General features: G+C 41.6%; 1 protein-coding gene across 2 annotated transcripts in view; it reads left to right on the forward strand.

The window, feature by feature from the left end:
* LOC127595520 (cadherin-4-like) overlaps positions 1 to 18,816 on the forward strand; it is a 244,865-nt gene that overhangs the window by 147,139 nt on the left and 78,910 nt on the right. For both annotated transcript variants that reach the window (XM_052057102.1, XM_052057103.1), the window contains 2 exons: positions 5,562 to 5,788; positions 14,725 to 14,922. In XM_052057102.1, coding sequence (XP_051913062.1) covers positions 5,562 to 5,788; positions 14,725 to 14,922 — 425 coding nt within the window. The remainder of the gene's footprint in view (positions 1 to 5,561; positions 5,789 to 14,724; positions 14,923 to 18,816) is intronic.

Here is an 18,816-nt window from a genome sequence, read left to right on the forward strand (position 1 = left end):
TACTAACGCCAGATTTTCATTGCAAAAGACTAGAATTCTCCTTGACTCAAAGGACAAGACAAAGATTCAGAATGGAGCAATTGTGAGTCTTGGGTTTGGCTTTGAAGAAAGACAGATTGGAATGTGCATCACCGCAGTAATTTATCTGCTCACAACTTTTGGAGTTACGTGGGTGTTACATGATGTATGTGTTATGGCAGCCCTAGGCATGCTACACAGTTACGGTCGATTCAAATAAATTGGCCCAACTCCCCATTGGATTGGAGGTTCTGATTTGTGTGTACTATATGTTATGTGAAGTATTCCACGGCCAAGCTAAACACACATCCTTTCACTTTCCCTGTCAAAGATAAAACTCCAATAATTGGTCACATGGACCTCACAGTTTCCATGGACTTCATAAATGTCTATAAGTGTTGAAAACAATATGCAAGATGGTTATGTGATGTGGCGGCCCGGTAGTCCAGTGGTTAGCACGTCGGCTTCACAGTGCAGAGGTACCGGGTTCGATTCCAGCTCCGGCCTCCCTGTGTGGAGTTTGCATGTTCTCCCCGGGCCTGCGTGGGTTTTCTCCGGGTGCTCCGGTTTCCTCCCACATTCCAAAAACATGCATGGTAGGCTGATTGGATGCTCTAAATTGTCCCTAGGTGTGAATGTGAGCGTGGATGGTTGTTCGTCTCTGTGTGCCCTGCGATTGGCTGGCAACTGATCCAGGGTGTCCCCCGCCTACTGCCCGAAGACGACTGGGATAGGCTCCAGCACCCCCCGCGACCCTAGTGAGGATTAAGCGGTTCAGAAAATGGATGGATGGATGGTTATGTGATGTAATAAGTAATATAAAACGGTTGTAATTGTTTTCACAAAACTTCTTCAACACTTTCATTCGATTATTGGATTTGATTTCCTGTCTGCTTGTCCACAGTAATAACACACCTTTTACTTGTGAGAAAGCTCATGACAGCAATGAAACTGCTCGCCTTGATACAATGGAGAATGTGCAAACAATGTCATCCCATGTCCCGAACAAGATTGATGTTTTCGTGTGTGTGTGTTTGTGTGTGTGTGTGTGTGTGTGTGTGTGTGTGTGTGTGTGTGTGTGTGTGTGTGTGAGGTTATTGTTGTTTTCTGGCCGCCTATCTTCAAATCTGAATCGTCTAGCCACTTGTGAAAACTTGTACTCAAAGTATTTGTTGAATGAAGTCAACTTGTTACATAACTTTGGTGTATAAGATCAGCTTTTTAATTCTATTATTCATTTATTTATTGTAAGTGGCCTCAATGCACGGAACTTTTTTTTCCCAGTGGGGAATAGATCTGACAGTCATCTACATAGCAGTGGAAGGAAGTACCATGTTTCCTTGAGATAGAAGCCATTGGGAGCAGATACAGTGAGAACAGCAGAGGCCCAAGAATTGAGCCCTGTAGAACACCACACAACAGTGGGGCAGTTCCTGACTCAGAGCAACCAAGGCTAACACGATGGTTTGTAGGTGTAGTATGGTGTTGGCTCCCACGTGTGGTAAACAAAATAACCACTGAATTAAGTATTTCAACTGTGCAAAATATTACAGAGGCGACAAGTTTTTTTTTTTTTAATCCAGTAGAGTACTTTTGTTGAGTTCAGTTCAGTTGTATTTAAATTGTAAGCACAATTAACGTTTGATCATTTGGAATTTTTTTCGTTCTAAAAAATGTACTTAGGTAAATTTCTGCTTAACTTTTGTGTTGTGCTTTGTGTTTTGTATTCACTTTTCCACTGAATGGTTCAGTTTTTTTTCTTTGATATATATTTAAACATTGAATTATTTAATATTCCACATGCGCATACTGTTGTGGTGATTTACAAGAATTTTACAAATAGTTTTTCCGATTAAATATTGTGCTTCATTTTTTGACCAACACTTGGGCCTACCTACTGCGCTACTGTATTACAATGTGGGCCATTGGTCAAACCAAAAGTAGAATATCTATGAGCCATTGAGCAGCCTATGAGCAGAGATGAGACGCTCTCCATGTCTCTGTGATGGGCTTCTTACAATCACGGTTTCATCACACTATATGTTTGTCCTGCCCTCGTAATCTTGGTAATGGACAGTGGGCTTGGCTATGTATAGCCTCTCACTGAGGGCCACGCTTAATGTGGAGCGTCTACTCTGATTATACTTTATGCTCCCTGTGGTAGCTCTCACAAGTAGCCATGCTTATTTTTTGCATCTGTCTCTTCATCCTGTGCTCTCTTTCCATTTCTGTATGCGCCATCACTCTCCCACCCCCTTCCCCATTACCCGTTTACTCTCTCTTGGTCTCTCATCACATTCTAACAATACCCATCTGCCTGGATTCACTCAGGAAGCTGGCCCAGTTAACCTGCTTGAACAGCCATCTGAGCAGCCACAACCAGTCCAGTGTGGCAGGGCTTCCATGAATCGGAACGCCAACTCCAGGATGCTTCCATTCACTCCCTTCCCAGTCCCAGTTACATTCCAAGCTTTTGTTGGGGACTCGACAATTTTATGCAGGCATGCGCTCATGTCCACCCGCACACACACACACACACACACACACGTAAGTTCTTACCTGACTTAACCCTCGTAACACAGGAGAGCTCTTAAAAAATTAAGGACATTCATCTTCATCGGCGTGACCATGGTAGTCATTGTGTTCAAGTTCAAGGTCCTTTGTGTGGGCTTGGCTTGCATTGGCTGCCGCGTAACGTGAAACCTGCCTCCTCCTCACTTCCATCCTTCTCTCTCACCAACAATGTCCCCCAAAGGGTCAGTCCCAGTGTGTGTGTGTGTGTGTGTGTGTGTGTGTGTGTGTGTGTGTGTGTGTGTGTGCCTGTGTGTCTAATACAGAGATATTCGAAGATGTTCTAGCACAAATGCGTTTGTCCAAATGTGCCTTGCACACCACTTTCTCTTTGTTCCAAACAAAATGTTGTGTTGTGGAAACTGGAATATGCGCAGAAAAATGACTGCGGTGTTTAATTGATAATGTACACAGGCGAGAGGAATTTGGTTTTCCAAACAAACTTTTCAGTTGTGGAACAATGTCAAATTAAGATGTCGCAAGCATTTCAAGTCAAGGCGCAATCAATTTAATGCCATAGTTTCGTTTTCTTTTGGGAAAATAAACATCCTGTTTGATTAAAAAGATCATCCTTCCTTCTTGTGGTTCTTTTTGCTGGTATTTTCAGTATTTTGGGGATGTGACTGGCTGGCTGCTTCAACAAAGAGGCACCAGATCAATGCACAACGTGGGCACTTTGCCTTGGATGTTGTTCGGATGTTGTTTTGGTGCAGCACAGTGCCGGTGGGCGTCTTTCCTCTGTTGGAATTCATATAAGGCCTCTTTTTGCAGTATCAACCTGGGGAGCTACTAGAGGTCTTTTTGTATCGATACACAAAATCTTGGCATTCTTTATTTCTTTAATTGGTGCAAAACTGGTTCTTGTTGCTGGTTTTCTGCTTTTTGTGGGTAGTCAGGTACATTAAGTTTATGTCACCTTTCTTAAAACTTGCACTTTTCACCGTGCGTTGTGTGTAATCAACACATTGGGTGTGATATTTTTTTTACTCTGTCATGATATAATGTTATTTCTCACTATTAACAGGGTTTGCTTTTTTTGTCTTGAATTCATAAGATGAATTCGCATGTGATGACATGATTTGGATTGGAAGCAGAATTTTGATTTGAAAACAAAATCCGATTCATCCATCCATCTTGTATCGAGCTAAGTGACTATTCCATGCGTACATTTGCTTACGTAGCCACAGCTGTAGAGTAGCGCCTGCAAGCGAAGGACTAACAATGGAGAGCAGCAATAACACTCGTGCCTATCAGTCAACGTTCCATCCGAGTAAATTCACATCTGACTTTGATGAAAAGGACACAAAGAGATTCAGATACAAACTGGATAAATTGGATCCTACAAATCGATCAAGCAGTACACTGAAGAAGCCACACACAGCAAATCGTGTCTACATCCATGGTAGAACGATCTAAGAGTCAAAGGAGTAAAAGAGAAGGCACTATAAGTGAAATAAAAGGATGAGAACACAAATAGCGGCAAAAAGCAAAGGCTCTCCAGAAGGTACTTTGGCTCAGCTTGACCCTGTACAGGGATATGGTGGAGGGTCAGGCCTTCTGGGGAGTAACGGGTTTGTTATCAGCTTATCTTCACATGGGGTCGGTAGAATTGAACTTGAACTGGTCACCAGCCAATCGCCGGGCCCACATAGACAAGCAACCATTCACGCACTCATTCACTTCAAATGACATGGGACCCAAGAAAACACATAATAATAGGGAGAACATACATTTTGTCTTGTTCATACTTGTCAAACGTGTCTTGTCCCCCCCGTTTAATTCAAGACGCAGACATTCTTACTGAGTGGACAGGATGTGAACTCTCTCTGGATTTCTGCCTGCCTGGCCTGAAAGAAAATGATGGCGGCACAAGAGACACACAGTCATGTTGAGGGCCCAGTAAAGCCAAAGGTCGGTTGGACTTTGCAAGTGAAGCTTTGTTTCCGCTGTCTGGCGGACGTGAGAAGACTACTGTATGTAAAAAAAACAACAGTGACAGCCTTAGCTCAGGGTTTCATGCAATGTGTCTAGACATTTAAATCCCCAACAGAGAATAGGGTGCCTTGAGGCAGAAAGGCGCAAGTATCGGAGAGCATTGTGAGCACATGTCTCTGACGCATCCTTGCTTGAACTGTGTTGATTTCATTGCAGATCGCACAGATAGGATATTGAAATGGAAGAGGCTTGTGGTATGCATTAACTGCAGTTTAACGTACAATATATGAATCCTATTCAGGTTAAGTAGGAGTGGGTGGAGGATTCTTTTTTCCTTTTGTATTTGTAGCTAATTTGCTGCATCCAGGCATTGTTTTGAATCAATAGCGTGCACAGAGAGCAAGTATGCTTAGATGTGTCAGGCAGCATGTTAATTCAATCCCTTTTTTTATTCCCAAGGACCTTTTTTGTTTACAATTCCTGCCTAAATGATTCAATAGCTGAGCATGTGGAAAACATACTTTCTCAAGTAGAAAAAAAAACTGCTAGCCATGTGACAAATGTGTATTTATCTCTTCAGTAGGGAAGGCCATGTATATGCGAGTTAAGTAAGTCCCAAACACGGTACCATGACAGACTTGTCGCGTGTTCTTGGATTGCCCACAACTGACATGTTTTTACAATGCTTATTCTGTTATAAGGAGAATGTGCATTGGCACTGAAAGAATTCTGAAGGGTCTTATTCTTGTGAAAGCTTGACCTAAATAATCAGAGATGGATTTGAGCCACTGCGATTGGCTGGCAACCGGTTCAGGTGTCCTGCCTATTGCACGAAGACAGCTGGGATGAGCTCCAGCACCCCCCGCAACCCTGGTGAGCATAAAGCAGATCGGAAAATAGATAGGTGGATGGATTTGAGGCAATTCTGACATATATGGCGATAACGTCACCCCAAGATGTGCGGCTGTTTGCATGTGTCATTCTTCACCGGCTGATTAAAGGAAGAATATCTTTCATGTTCCACCTCTCTTCTACAGTAAACTTTGATGACTGCATGGGGAACAAAGCGGTGGTTTTCAAGAGCAGCGATCCCAACTTCAGTGTGCGCACAGATGGGTCCATCTTTGCTCAGGGAGATGGAGCTTCTTTGGCTGAGCCAATCCAGTTTAAACTAACAGCAAGCGGTCCACATTCTCACCTCTGGAAGACTGTGATCCAGCTGGCACTGGTAGACGCCCCTGCACCTCAACAAAATGAGCATGAGGTAAGTTAAAATAAGACAAGCACACCTCACTTCAATTTTTAATTATCAACCAGTGATTTGACCTCATGTTAGATTCCGACCAGCGGTGACGTTAACAGCCATGAATCAGGTCAAAACTCCTTGGGGTGTGAGCAAGTCAGAGAGACTCGAAAAAAAGAAGTGGAGCAGCACTTGGGAAAAAGTAATAGAATTGTGCTGCCACAAGGCGAGAGTATGATTGCCCTTAGCCATAAGCCGTTATTGGAAATCCTCCAATGCCTTGGTTACCCCACAAGCACCTGACAGGTCCTCTTCTAATCAACTGTTTTAAGAGGACAGGCAACGAGTGTCGCCAAGCTTCAAGTACCCCAAAAGTGGCAGCTTCATATTTCAACTCAGGGGCTGTTTAAATGAAGAAATCACTGCTTAATTTGTTAACTGGCTGTTTTTGCCGCATTACTGAGGGGCAGACACAGAGGCTCTAACTGTAGGATTTCTCTAAACATTTATCCCGTGGTATGGCATGGACTTTGCATTGCTTTTAAATTGCCCACTTTGAAAGCTCTAGTACTGACAACAACCCCTAATTATAGTCTTTCAACATTTTATGAACAGACATTTTTCATTCATTCAATACTATATAAAATAACATAGTGAACTACTAAAAATGGACCCCACCTAGGAATAATGAATATGCCTTATAATCTAACAGAATCATTTTTAAATTATGATCCTACACATGCTGTTAACATCATTGCGATGATCAAAAGATGACACGCTTGATTGCTGGTTTCATCCAGGGGCTGCCTGCTAATTATTAGCTGCTAACCTGCTATGTAATATTTACATGGGCAGGCTGTGCAATTTCTTCGACGTCATCAATTGGGTACTGCTTGTCGAAAGTATACAAGAGGTTTGTTGTATTGTTTTGTTTTGGATGCCCTACAGTCCCTTGCTCTACGGCATCCTCCCTGAAGTTCTGGAAATCCCGCTGTCACGGTACTGGTTTTCAGTCTGGCCAGCAGGTGGCATGAGCGGACTTCTGTGCACACCTGCTGCCAATCTATGATTAGTACACTCTGTATTTAAGGACCCCTCTGCTGTGGACCTGTTGTCGGAGTATTGCCTTTGCCTTGCTGCTTCCTTGCCCATAGACTGCTTTGCTATCGACCTCGTCGTGTTTTCGCTTTTAAACTTTCAGTACCAAGTATTTTGTAGGTGTCTTTTTTTATTTTGTGATTTGGCTTTCGCTTACGTGTATTTGCTACATTGTTTTTGGTTTGCCTTCGCGGTTCTTATTTTCCTCCCTTGCCTTTTGTGTAAGCGCTTTTTGTTATTCGTTTTTGTGCCCTCTGGTCCTTGTTTTGACCAGCACTTTGTTACTTCTTTGGCAGTGCGATTCTTGTATATTAAACCCTTTTTGCTACGGAGACCTTGTCTGGTGTCTACACTTTTGGGATCCCAACTTTATTCGGCTTGCCTGAAACGTGACACCCGCAACACATCGAAGGAACTTCACTTTTGAAAAATGGCTTAGTCTTCCGAAGCCTAAGGCAAGTCATGGCTGCCCCTCAGGTGTGCGTATAGTTGTACGTTTCGTCAATTTGCTACAATTACTTTGTTTAGTGCTTCTTCTTTAACATATTGACGGCATTTGTTTTCTTCAACTTTGCAAACTAAAGATGGAAGGAAAAGCTGGACTATGATTGGCTAGTGGTGCATATTTCCGCCGTGTCTGATGGAGTAAATGTGCTCAAAGCTCATAGGTGGTCATGTAAAATCACAATTTGACACTCAGCATTTAAAAAAAACCCAACAACAAATGCCACTGCTATAAGAGCACGAAGCACCCGTACGTTCTATTTTAAATTTATAAACTTGTGAAAAATTTGTATGTTTTTGCCCTGTTACCTCAAACATTCGACTTGTTGACTACAGATGTGCGGCAAAACAATGAAGGGGGAGAGGGCTTAGTTAGTGCGATTTTCCAAGGTCATCAACTTTGAATTAGGGTTTTGACGGCTCATTCTACATTATCGAAAGGAGTAAAATTTCTTCTTGGCCCTGAAAAAGGGCAAAATAGGTCAAGTACTTTTCAAACGGGCACAAAGGGAAGTATGTTGGGCTAATGGCCAATTAGTGGAAGTGAACATTCCTTCCGAATCAACTAATGTAACATTCCTGAGGAGAATGTTAGGTGAGCGAGTGAGTCGTGGATCAGACATGATTCACTTCAAAACCAACATGCACAATATGCAGCACCATCGGTCGCAGAAAGCAAAGCGCAAAAAACAACAGAAAAATATATGCATGTTGTACTCTGTTGAATAATAACTTCCAGATGTCGAGGGCCTGGGTGATATCAAAGCGTGCAGAATTTTTGGGAAGCGGTGGTGAGGAGGGGAAGAGCTGGGACCCTTGCCAGCTGGCTGAGGTTGAAGGTACCATTGCTGCAGGGCCTGCAAACATGCCACACTCTGTAGCTTTTGTTTGGCAAACGAGCATAAAAGTGTGTTGTGAGATTTTCCGTTTGGGGGGGCTGTAAGTGTGCAATGATTTCAAATTGTTCGTCAATTGTGAGCTAAATACCACATACTTTTTTCTGTTTTTTGCTTTGAGTTGGTTGTGTGTGTTTTTAGCAGTGGTAGGCGGCCCCCTACGTATTGACAAATACATTTGAATCTGAAGAAATTCGCTCTGCACTAAAGCCCCTCCATGCCCCTCCATTCGTGAAAGTATTTTGCTTGGTGAAAAACGTATACAATCTAACATCAAAATGCTAAATGGTTAATAACTCTAGGAAAGCAGTAGCCACAGTGCCTCTTTATCTGTTTATCTTCCACTACAACATTCAACTTCAAATCTCTTTGCAGAATACAGAAACAGTTCAAAATCATCATTTGTCTAATAACATAACAAAAGCCTAAAAACCATAAATGAAATGTCACTGGCATACTCACCACATATGCTTATCACTTCGGGAGAAACTCCACCATATTTTGCGAGCATTAGTACGGTCATAGCTAGCTACATAGTTGTTGCTGATGTCAAGTGGAAAATAAATCCTTTTCCGGGTTGAAAAGCTATGGGTGTTGGCCGTCTTATCCTCTCGGTGTCTGTTTTTTTTTTTTTAAGTTTGTCTTGAAAATGAAAAATCAATCATGTCCCAACAGTCATCCTCTCTGTCACCGGCTTCCCACTCAATGTCATTGAAGTTGAATTATCGCCCAGCCCTAACATTTACCGCATTTCCGCACTATAATGCACTCCTGAGTAAAATAAAAGGCGCCCTTCGATGAATGGCCTATTTTAATCTTCACTTCATTATAAAGTGCATAGAATAGAAGCTAAAATAGTGGCTGCAGTTGTGTTATGGATCCACTACATGGAGCTACGTTAAAGGAAATGCAATACAATACAATACAGCTTCATTTATAGTGTCGGCCAGAACTCTTATGTGACAATTGTTTCCTGCTAATAATCACCACTAGATGGCATAGGAACACTAACAGGGAAAAGGTAAATGGGGAATATTTACCTGTGTGATAACTAGTGTTAAGATTGTAACACCCTGTATATGGTGCATCAGGTTATAAGGCGTACTGTTGGCTTTTGAGAAAATGGAATGGTTTGAGCTGCGCCTTATACCGCGGATAATACGATAAGTTGAGTTCACATCTGTCCCATCGGTTCTTCATAGGCACACACACACACAAACACAAAACTTTTTTTTTTTCATTTTCTTTATCGTAGTGCTAATACTGTAATAGCCATGTAGCCTTGATGCTAACTGACACAACCATGTGTATCGGCTCATGGACCTCAATTGTGGTCTTTTTGTATTATTTCACCGCTTGTTTATGTACCATTGGTTCTGAGAACATTTGGTACGCCCACCAGGATCTTAATGACATTGGCGACCGGCACCAGATATCTGTTTCAAGTGCCAGAATAACAGTGAAAACAGCATAACCAGTCTGTATCTCTCCAATGCAAGTCCATCTAGTGATCTTGTAGCTCGCTTGAAATCGCTACATATTGTATACAACCACGTCAGTCTTTGTGCATAACATGAAAAAAATATTTATTTGGGTTTGTACTTTGGTGAGTATTGATTAGATCAGTTGGAAATCAACCTGTGTCTAACCAAGTTACCTAGTTTCTTTCTAAAAATCTCATGGGTAACCAGCAAACAAAAAACAAAAAGTGTGAATACTGCAGTGAAGTAATGAGCTTGTCTACTCTCAATTGAGTGACAAAAGTACTTAAATTGTACCTGTGGTGGGAAGAAGGAGAAATATATGTGGTTTATCAAGAAAGACTGTATCCAAATGCATTTTTTATTATTGCTCACAGAATCTATTTGTTGATACGCCAAGACAGCTAATGCGCACAGCTGAATTTGCCTGGAAGAAGGCAGAGCTGTGACGTAGAAGCGTTGAATGCTATCTTGGCCTAGCCGTCTCCCCAATTCAACCCGTCTTTTTCTTGGTCGGATTCTGATGAAATTGAGTCACTCTTGCAATTTTCCAGACTCAATACTGACGGAAGCTTTGTCCATCTGTCACTTATTTCACCCGTTTCAATTATTTTTAGTCTCACATTATCATATCCGCAAAGGTTTCTGGTGAAATACATCATCTGCAAAAATGTGTTCAATGTTCTAACAGGTCTAGTTGTAGATACATTTAGACAAGTTCGTGTATGCTTTAAATGAAGGTTCATGTTTAGGAAATCCCTCAGTGCACGTCACCGGTTTTTAGATTCTTCATTGGCAGAAAGGTTGAAAGAGTAATAAATTGATTGAAAGCAACCACACGGCTTATTGATGTATGTATTCCAAACTGCTTGAGAAACTGAAGCATTCCGCAACCAATTTGCACTTCTGATCAGTGCAGTTCGAATTCAATTGTCATTGATTCAATTCGATCACACTCCATAATCAGAAGGTCGGATGTGAAGAAGTGACACATTCGCCCCTGTCACGTCTAACGAATGTCTGAGGCTGCCACTAGAAAAACTCTTGAGAGCTGACAGCAGTTCTGCTCGATGCTTGTGCAGGCATATGTTTCTTTGATCAGTGGGAGGGCATACTGTATGAGCAACAAGGTTTGATCAGGATTTACCCAAATGGACAATAAGACCTTGCAAGCCTTATGCAGCACTAAAGGGGACAATACAAATCTGTTTATCTCGAGTTTCTTTCTCTGTCCCTTTTTTTGGTATCTCTCTGGTGAGCTCACTCGTACCTCTTTGCACATGTGAAAAAGAAGGATCTAGATTCCCATTCCCCAAAAAGTATATTTTCTATGCATCTTTATGCTGTACCATTTCTAACAACACCAGTGCCATATGAGGCAACATCCCCGGCAAACTTTGATCCCCCTGAAGAAAAAGTATGCATTTGTACAGACCTGGCTTGTGTCAGTCAGATTGTGGTCTGCTGACAAAGTCTGAAAGTAAACAATTGTGTGCATGTTTGAGCACACTTGTCAAACACTAGACAAGGTGTTTAAAATGTCCATCTGTGTGTTTGGTTGGCCACGTTCTATTTTATGTTAAAACAGTGTGGCGGTGATGTTGCATTTTGGACATGACTGAAAGGAAACTAAATTCATGTACTTGTTTAAAAGGAACTTCTGGAAAATGTTCTTTTTAATTTCTTGCATCCGGAGTACTTGTCTTTAAATTAATGTGAGAAATTAAGCAACTAAGTAAATATTTTGTTTGCTGTCTCTATCCATAAATGTGTTTGTGAGGGAGCCGTTCTGAGTTTTGACAGCTCCAAATTTCTGCCATGCAGCGTCTGGGAAGGCCAAAATGGAAAAGCAATTATGGTTGTGATATATTGCTGACTTTCATCTATTTTGGGTGGATCTGGAATGTATGCCTCACAATAAACAGATTTGCTGTAGCATAAAATTAAAATATATATTGAAATTGACATCACAGCCTGAGGACCCCCAGGTTTTTTTTTTTTTTTTTGTAGTCAAGATTTTGCCTGTGGGCAGGGTTCAATTCTGGCTCTGGCCTTCCTCTGCAGAGTTTGCATGTTCTCACTGGTGCCTGCATGGGTTTTCTCCGGGTACTCCTTGTTTCCTCCCACATTCCAAAAACACGCATGGCAGGCTAATGAAACACTCAAATGTCCCTAGGTGTTAGTGAGTGTGTGAATGGTTGTTCATCTATGTGTACCCTACGTTTGGCTAGCAACCAGTTCAAGGTGTCCCGCGCCTACTGGCCGAAGACAGCTGGGATAGGCTCCAGCACGCCCTGCGACCGTCGTGAGAATAAGCAGATCAGACAATGGATGGACGGATGAATTTTGCCTGTAAATATTTTTGGAATCATTGAATGACCTCTTTGGTTTTGAACACCTCTCTCAAAGGGAAAATCAAATGCTGCTAAAAGTAAACACATCACCTTCATCCAAGCCCCTTTGCACACAACACATCAAACCACCCCCTCAGACTAATACAGACCATATGGATGCTTGCTTGAGACATTTGAAACTTAAAAGCTTTTCTCTTCAGTGTCTTTCAAATGAAGTACATCTAAAAAGTGCTGTTTCTGCTGGCAGATACAGGACAAAGCTTTGAGGGACTTTGACCAAGCAAGAAAAAAAAAATTACAGAGCCAAGGAGAAAGCACTTATTGTTTGCTAAATTTGTCTAAATGCTTCTATTTTTTAACTCTCAAACATTATCATTTGCAAAAGTATCGTAAAACAACATATTGCACACGAGTAATCTACAGAAAAGAAGTAGACTCAAGAAACAACTTCTCTCTTTATATATAAATGTATGGTTATTGAAGTTTTTTTTTTAAATCTTTCAACAAAAGATTTGCTGCGACTTTGTCAGAAACACCCACACACTCAGACATGCTCCCTTGTGTACTGTACTTTCCTGCTCCTGTTGAATGCTGTATAATGAAAATGCATTATGCTCGTGATCATCTGGGAGAACATTGTGAAGTGTGTTCACTCTGAGGCACTTTAGTGCGTGTGCTTCGAACTTAGGTCGTTGCATTCTCTTAGTTCACCACCAGATAGCAAGTGCATATTCTACACTGTAAAATGGTTCGAATATGGCCACCCCAAAAATTGGTGCTGATGACTTGTCGCTGTCTATGTAAAGGATGTTTGACGATATGATGGCGGACTGGTGTCTGTTCATATTTTTTTTAAACTGCAGTCTGACTGATAAAAAGTTTTAGATTTGATTAGCTAATATAAAACGAGAGGTGAGCCTTTCTTGTTAAATATGCAGCTGCACTTTATTGAAAACAGATCTGAAGTCAGCAAATAAGATAAGATAAGATATCCTTTATTTGTCCCACACTGGGGAAATTTACAGCCTCCAGCGGCAAGAATAATAAAATAAAAATAAATAAAAGTCAAGTCAAAGCCAAGTGCATCTAAAATGAAGGAGTAATAGTTCCTCTCCTCTGAGACGTCATAATATCAGTGATTTACAAACTTTTACCTGCCTTACGCTACAGAGAACAGTCATTTGGTCATTAGTGGGGCAAATGTCAGAGGCAAAAAGAGTGACTGTTTCCCTCCTGGCACAGCTCGGTGAACCTCTGTTGTTTTTTTACACGTCATTGCACTACCAGCCATACATAGAGCAGTGCTACAGGAATCCTGTTATCGAAACAAGCTGTCAGAGAGAAAAACAATCTTGCTGCAAGAGAAGGGCATGGGACAGCATGTGAGCTTGCGGTAGCTCAGGGGAGAGTGATTGAGAGAGAGAGAGAGAGAGAGAGAGCACAAGTGATGCATTGCACAATGACGGCTGTGTCGGTGTTCTTGACATGTTTGTGTTGCGTTGCCGATATCCCTGAGATATGTTGATAAAATAGCTGCACAACACATGCCTGGCATTCGTAATCTGATACAACTTTGGATCATCTTCGATCATGTCGCCCTTGAGCATGTGTTGCATCATTCGGGACTCAAGACAATAGCCCAATACAAAGTGACAATGTACTTGAACATATTGTCACAGAATCCCTGAGCCTTAAGGTTTATAATCAAAGCTCTCCAACCATATTATGAATAACTGACATTTGCTTTCGACCCACGGCTAAGCATAACGGGCAGACTTCATAGTTTCTATTAATTTTTTTATTGCTCCATTTGCATTTGATCTTTTATTTTTCTTTTTTTGCTGGATGGTGCTCGTGTCATTTATAATGTCACAGCCTGGTGAAAGGGACTGTAAACCCCACCACAGGCTCTCTCTCTCTCTCTCTCTCTCTCTTTCTCTCGCTTTGTTGATAAGCATTTTATTCTTGAAGTGAATAGAAACATTTTAAGGTTAAATTGTCACATTTCTAGTCCGTGCGTTTGCATACGAAGGGGGTGGGGGGTACGTCCGGTCCTCGAGAGCCCCTATCCAGCTTGATTTAGGTTTCTCCATCTCACGATGCGCACGAAGTATGAGGTGCTTTCAAATAAAGTCGGACATTTACAGAAAACACTATCGCTTTATATACTGTATCTGGAAAATATTTTTTGTTATTGACTGAGACGCCATTGTGCCATTATCAACCATTATCAACAGTGTGCACTTTGGTTCCATAGCGACGTAACTCTGTCTTGTTATTATTTTGACAGATGTGCTTTTTACAATTCCCTAGGAGTTACCTTTATCACTTTTTGGAACAAAAGTACTTTGTAACATTGGGAGGCGGGCGGGTATTTCAAACAGAAACATATTGCTTTCTTTCCTAGGTAAAACCCATTCTATTTTCCAGAATAAGGTTAAAAGAAATACACTGCAAAGACACTGAGGGGGAAAAAAATCGCTTTGATCCACTTCACTAACTCAACTATTAAGAGTTCACTGATATTCTAAGTTCTTTAAGGAATGAAAGGGACTTTTTTCTTAATTAGCATTATGTTATTGTGATGGCCTCACACATACTGATGTTTTTGCTTTTCTTAAAAGGTCACAACCAAAGAGGCGACGGTTGCTGAGAGGAAAGAGACGAAGGAAGCATTCCAAGCCCCACCTCCTGTCATCATGTTCTCCGGGGTCGGCCGGAACACCTCCAAGGGTCTCCGAAGGCAAAAGCGAGACTGGGTGATCCCACCAATCAATGTTGCTGAAAATTCTCGAGGACCGTTCCCTCAGATGCTCGTTAGTGTAAGTGTGATTCATCGTAAAATGACAAGGGAGGGGTCTTTACACCCCTTACTGAGTTGGGTGCATAGTATACACAAAGCAAGGGTGACCTGGAATGGGGAAAAGTGTTAAGGTGTTATTAACCACACTGGTGAGAGAAGTTCTCCCAGACATCGAGCAGACTTCATAGTAGCAACAAAACACAACCAGTGAAATATTCTGTTTGCAATGGATCAAATGATGATGTCTGTTTTGTTAAGCTTTCATGGTGTTCTTCATCAGGCCTTTTCAGAAGGCTTTACCGAGTGTTCTTTTTAGACCACAACTTCAATGTGACAAACTCATGAATAACAGCCAATCAATAAATCCATTGAGCAACAGCTCATGGTTGTTTTCAAACAAAAATGATTTTCAATTGCAATGCAGCACTAGTATTTTAGGGGGCGGGGGGTGTACATAGCAATGTTTCACAAATTGTAAAGCAATTCCGAGGCCCAGGCCAGGCAAATAAACAAAAGTGAAAAGAAGATGGGTGCAAATATGCTATGTGGTATGAGTTTAAGATGCAGAGGTTCAAGATGTGTCTCTCTCATAGCGCTCTCCATCCACGCTTGTGGTGTACAGTAATTCTTCAAAAAGATGTCATACTGAAAGAGAGCTGTTTCATCCCTATCTCCCTCTTTGCGTTTTCTTGGAATATTTTCTGAAATATTTTGTCATCGGCTTTTCCCTAAGTCTGCACAAAAAAACCCCACCCACTTCAACTCTTTTGTCCCTTAAAAGAGTTTTGCATGCTGTCTTTATGTTTCTTTTTTCCTTTGGAATCTGTTCTTTGTTTTTCAATAGGAGTTTTATCCAGCCACTAGGGAACAGAAGCAGGAGGGGACATTTTTTTTTTCTTTCCCATCCCTGTAGATTGAGAAAAAAAATACAAAAGACAACATTCATCATCAAGGAATGCATTTGTTAAACTTTCTTTTTTTAATAAGAGCGTCCCCCCCACCCCCCTCATTACTCAGTGGTGTCTGAAATTGTAAAGCACATCAGTGTTATGAGACGAGCTACAAAAAAAAAAACATTTGGAAAGCACAGCTTTCATTTGAGCATTGTCCAGTCTTTGCTGTAAATAGTTCCATTGGGCCTGGTGGCTTGGTGAGAAGAAAGGCAAAGTGATGCATTTTGGTGCCTCTGTAGAGTGTCAAACTTTAATGATAACTGCAGGGCAGCCATGGCCCGACTGAAAGTGAGAGGCCCTAACAAGGACACAGCTCTGCGAAGTGGGTGTTATTGGGATCATTTTACTTCACTTACTGTTCATTTGTATTCTCTGCTTCGGTCCTCCGGTTGTGAATTGAGGCTGATGTTGATCTAGTTTTCCTGTCAAACTACCAAGAAGTCTTTACTAAGACGACACTCACTCGTATTTATGATGAAAATGACTAGGAGACCTAGTTATGCATCTTTTTGTGTCTCATCTCCTGTGCCTACCTTGAGCTCCGCCATCCCACAGTGTTGCCTTCCCTAATGGCCTGTGAAGTCACTCTCCTCCCTAATGGGCCATTCTGTCATCCAGCGCAGCGCTGAGTGACATGCAGACAGTCGCCCTCCCACCGCTTCCCGCCTTCTTCAAACCTCGGCCCAGTTGCCATCAGCTGGGCAGGCATGGTGTCAGTAGCTCACCTACATTTCAGCTACAGCAGCACTTTGGTCAGGCCAGGTGTCAGGACCCCACTGACTGGCCTGTAAACTCTCAGCCTAACGTGGCTCCAGGGCACGATTGTCTTAACGCATAGCGTTGAAAGTCTTGAAAAAGAGCTGAGATTGTGTCAGAGCTCAGTAAGAGGTTATTATTTCTTTCCCCCCACCCCCAACCACCATTCATAGCACAGCTGGAATTGTTGCCCTGGCATGTCAGCATTTTCCAAATTATATCATGCTGAAGTCAGCAGGATTGTTTCTGATGCTTTGTATTTGACGTGTTTTGACCTCTAGTATTTTTTTACTTAAAATTCTTAACTATGGAAATCAGGCAGACTTCCATTGAAAAGCCTGGAGCCATAATGGCCGATTTCATTATATATATCATAAAAGGTCACCATTTGAACTTTGATTTCCATTTTTTTTGTCATCTGTCTCTGACACACGTAACACTTTTTTTAATCCAATGGCTGACTGGTGTATGGCTCAGGTGTGTCCTGCTATTTCATAATATTGATTGTGTTTAAGCGGCAAGTCGCGCATATTCAGATTTGGGGTTTGCCGAGGAAGTCTACATTGGATACTAATTCGAGGTGTAAGCAACATCAAAATTTTATCTATGCATGAAAAACAAATAAGTGAAAAGCTGGGAATAGATGTTTACATCAATCAGCGCCTATTGCACAAGTATTGGTCACAATCCAGTCATTGAATGTCCTGAGAGAGCACAAATCACTCGCATACGAAGTAACCGTGGTCACAAATGTTAAAAATGGTATGAATGCAAGAGGAATAGGAAAGCCAGGCTTGCCCAAAAAAAAAAGAGGCAAGTCTTTATAAAAAAAATAAAATAAAATAAATGAATGACAAACTTTTACCAGTGTTATGGCTAAAGCGTACCAGAAAGGAAGGCTCAGCTCTTGATCCCCAACATACAAGCTCATCTACTTGTATGAAACTATAGTTAATGCCATGCCGACAGCTTCCCTGGCCTTGTCTCGGATGGGCTCACTAATCTCTTCTGATGTACAGTGAATGCCTGAGCTGAAGTGATGATCTTGTCTATTATTCATCCTTTGAAGACAAAAACTAAATGCTTTCAGTCTGCAGGGAGTGGACGTCCAGTGCTCTTTTAAAAGAAAAGAAAGAACATTCTCGAAACCTATTCATGGTTTGTATTACTGTATATGCGTTGTGGTTCTCTTGTCCTTTTGAGACAAGCTAATTATTTTCTCCTTGCCTTTTGCAAGCGTTTTTGTGTGTGTGTGTGTGTGTGTGTGTTTGTGTGTGCGTGTGTGTGTGTGTTTTATCCTGTTTTGTCGACCAACGTCATGATTTTGACCTTTCTGCATCGCCCCATTTTTCTGTAAATAAATATTTTTTTGTTGCAATCTTCATCTGAGTTTATATTTGTAGAGTCCAATTCTATCTGGAACCTTCCGGACATCGTGACACCACTCTGGTCGTTGTCATGCACATCTTTTAGACCACATCCTTGCCAAGAGCTCTCAGTCTTTTTGTTTGAAGTGCAACAAGATTCGGACCGTGATGTTCATGATTGCCCAAATGCACCACATATTTCGAGAAATCCATTTATATATATATATATTAGAGCTGTCAGTTTCGTGCGTTTTTATTGGCATTAATTTAAATGAATTTTAACGGGATTAAAATTTTCTCGCGAGATTAACGCGGCACACGTCACAAGCGGATGTTACGTTGCTCTATAAATACACCAGAAACAAAACAACAAGCGCGCTGCAGAAGTCCACGCCCATGTCCGTTTTGCCAGCCACGGCAGTGCGAGACACCGAAAACGGATACTTAAAGAGTTTATGAATGGAAAGTTTACTTTTAAAAAGTTGCCATATTGCTCCACTGACAAAGTTATCTGTTCTTCTCTCTCTCTCTCTGTATCGTACAGGTATACGATGTATGCCACTAACGCGATTGTTAGTTGTTTGGAACTATTTTGTGTGGAAGGTTATAGTGTTCTGTGTCCATATAAATAGAGCGGGTGGAGCTTCTCTGTGTTCGTCTCACAGTGACAGTGCTCTACAGTGGTAGCGACCTAGCGAAAGTAAAATGTCTCCAGTGTTGTCATCGAACCAAGTGTAGTCATTCGAAAGGAGGTCTACACAAAACCGTAGAGAGACTTCCGCGCAAGAAGGACCAACACAATCAACATAGCCTGACTGTGCTAAGGGGAGTGAAATC

This window comes from Hippocampus zosterae, chromosome 2 (assembly GCF_025434085.1).
Source record: "Hippocampus zosterae strain Florida chromosome 2, ASM2543408v3, whole genome shotgun sequence".
NCBI classification, from domain to species: domain Eukaryota; kingdom Metazoa; phylum Chordata; class Actinopteri; order Syngnathiformes; family Syngnathidae; genus Hippocampus; species Hippocampus zosterae.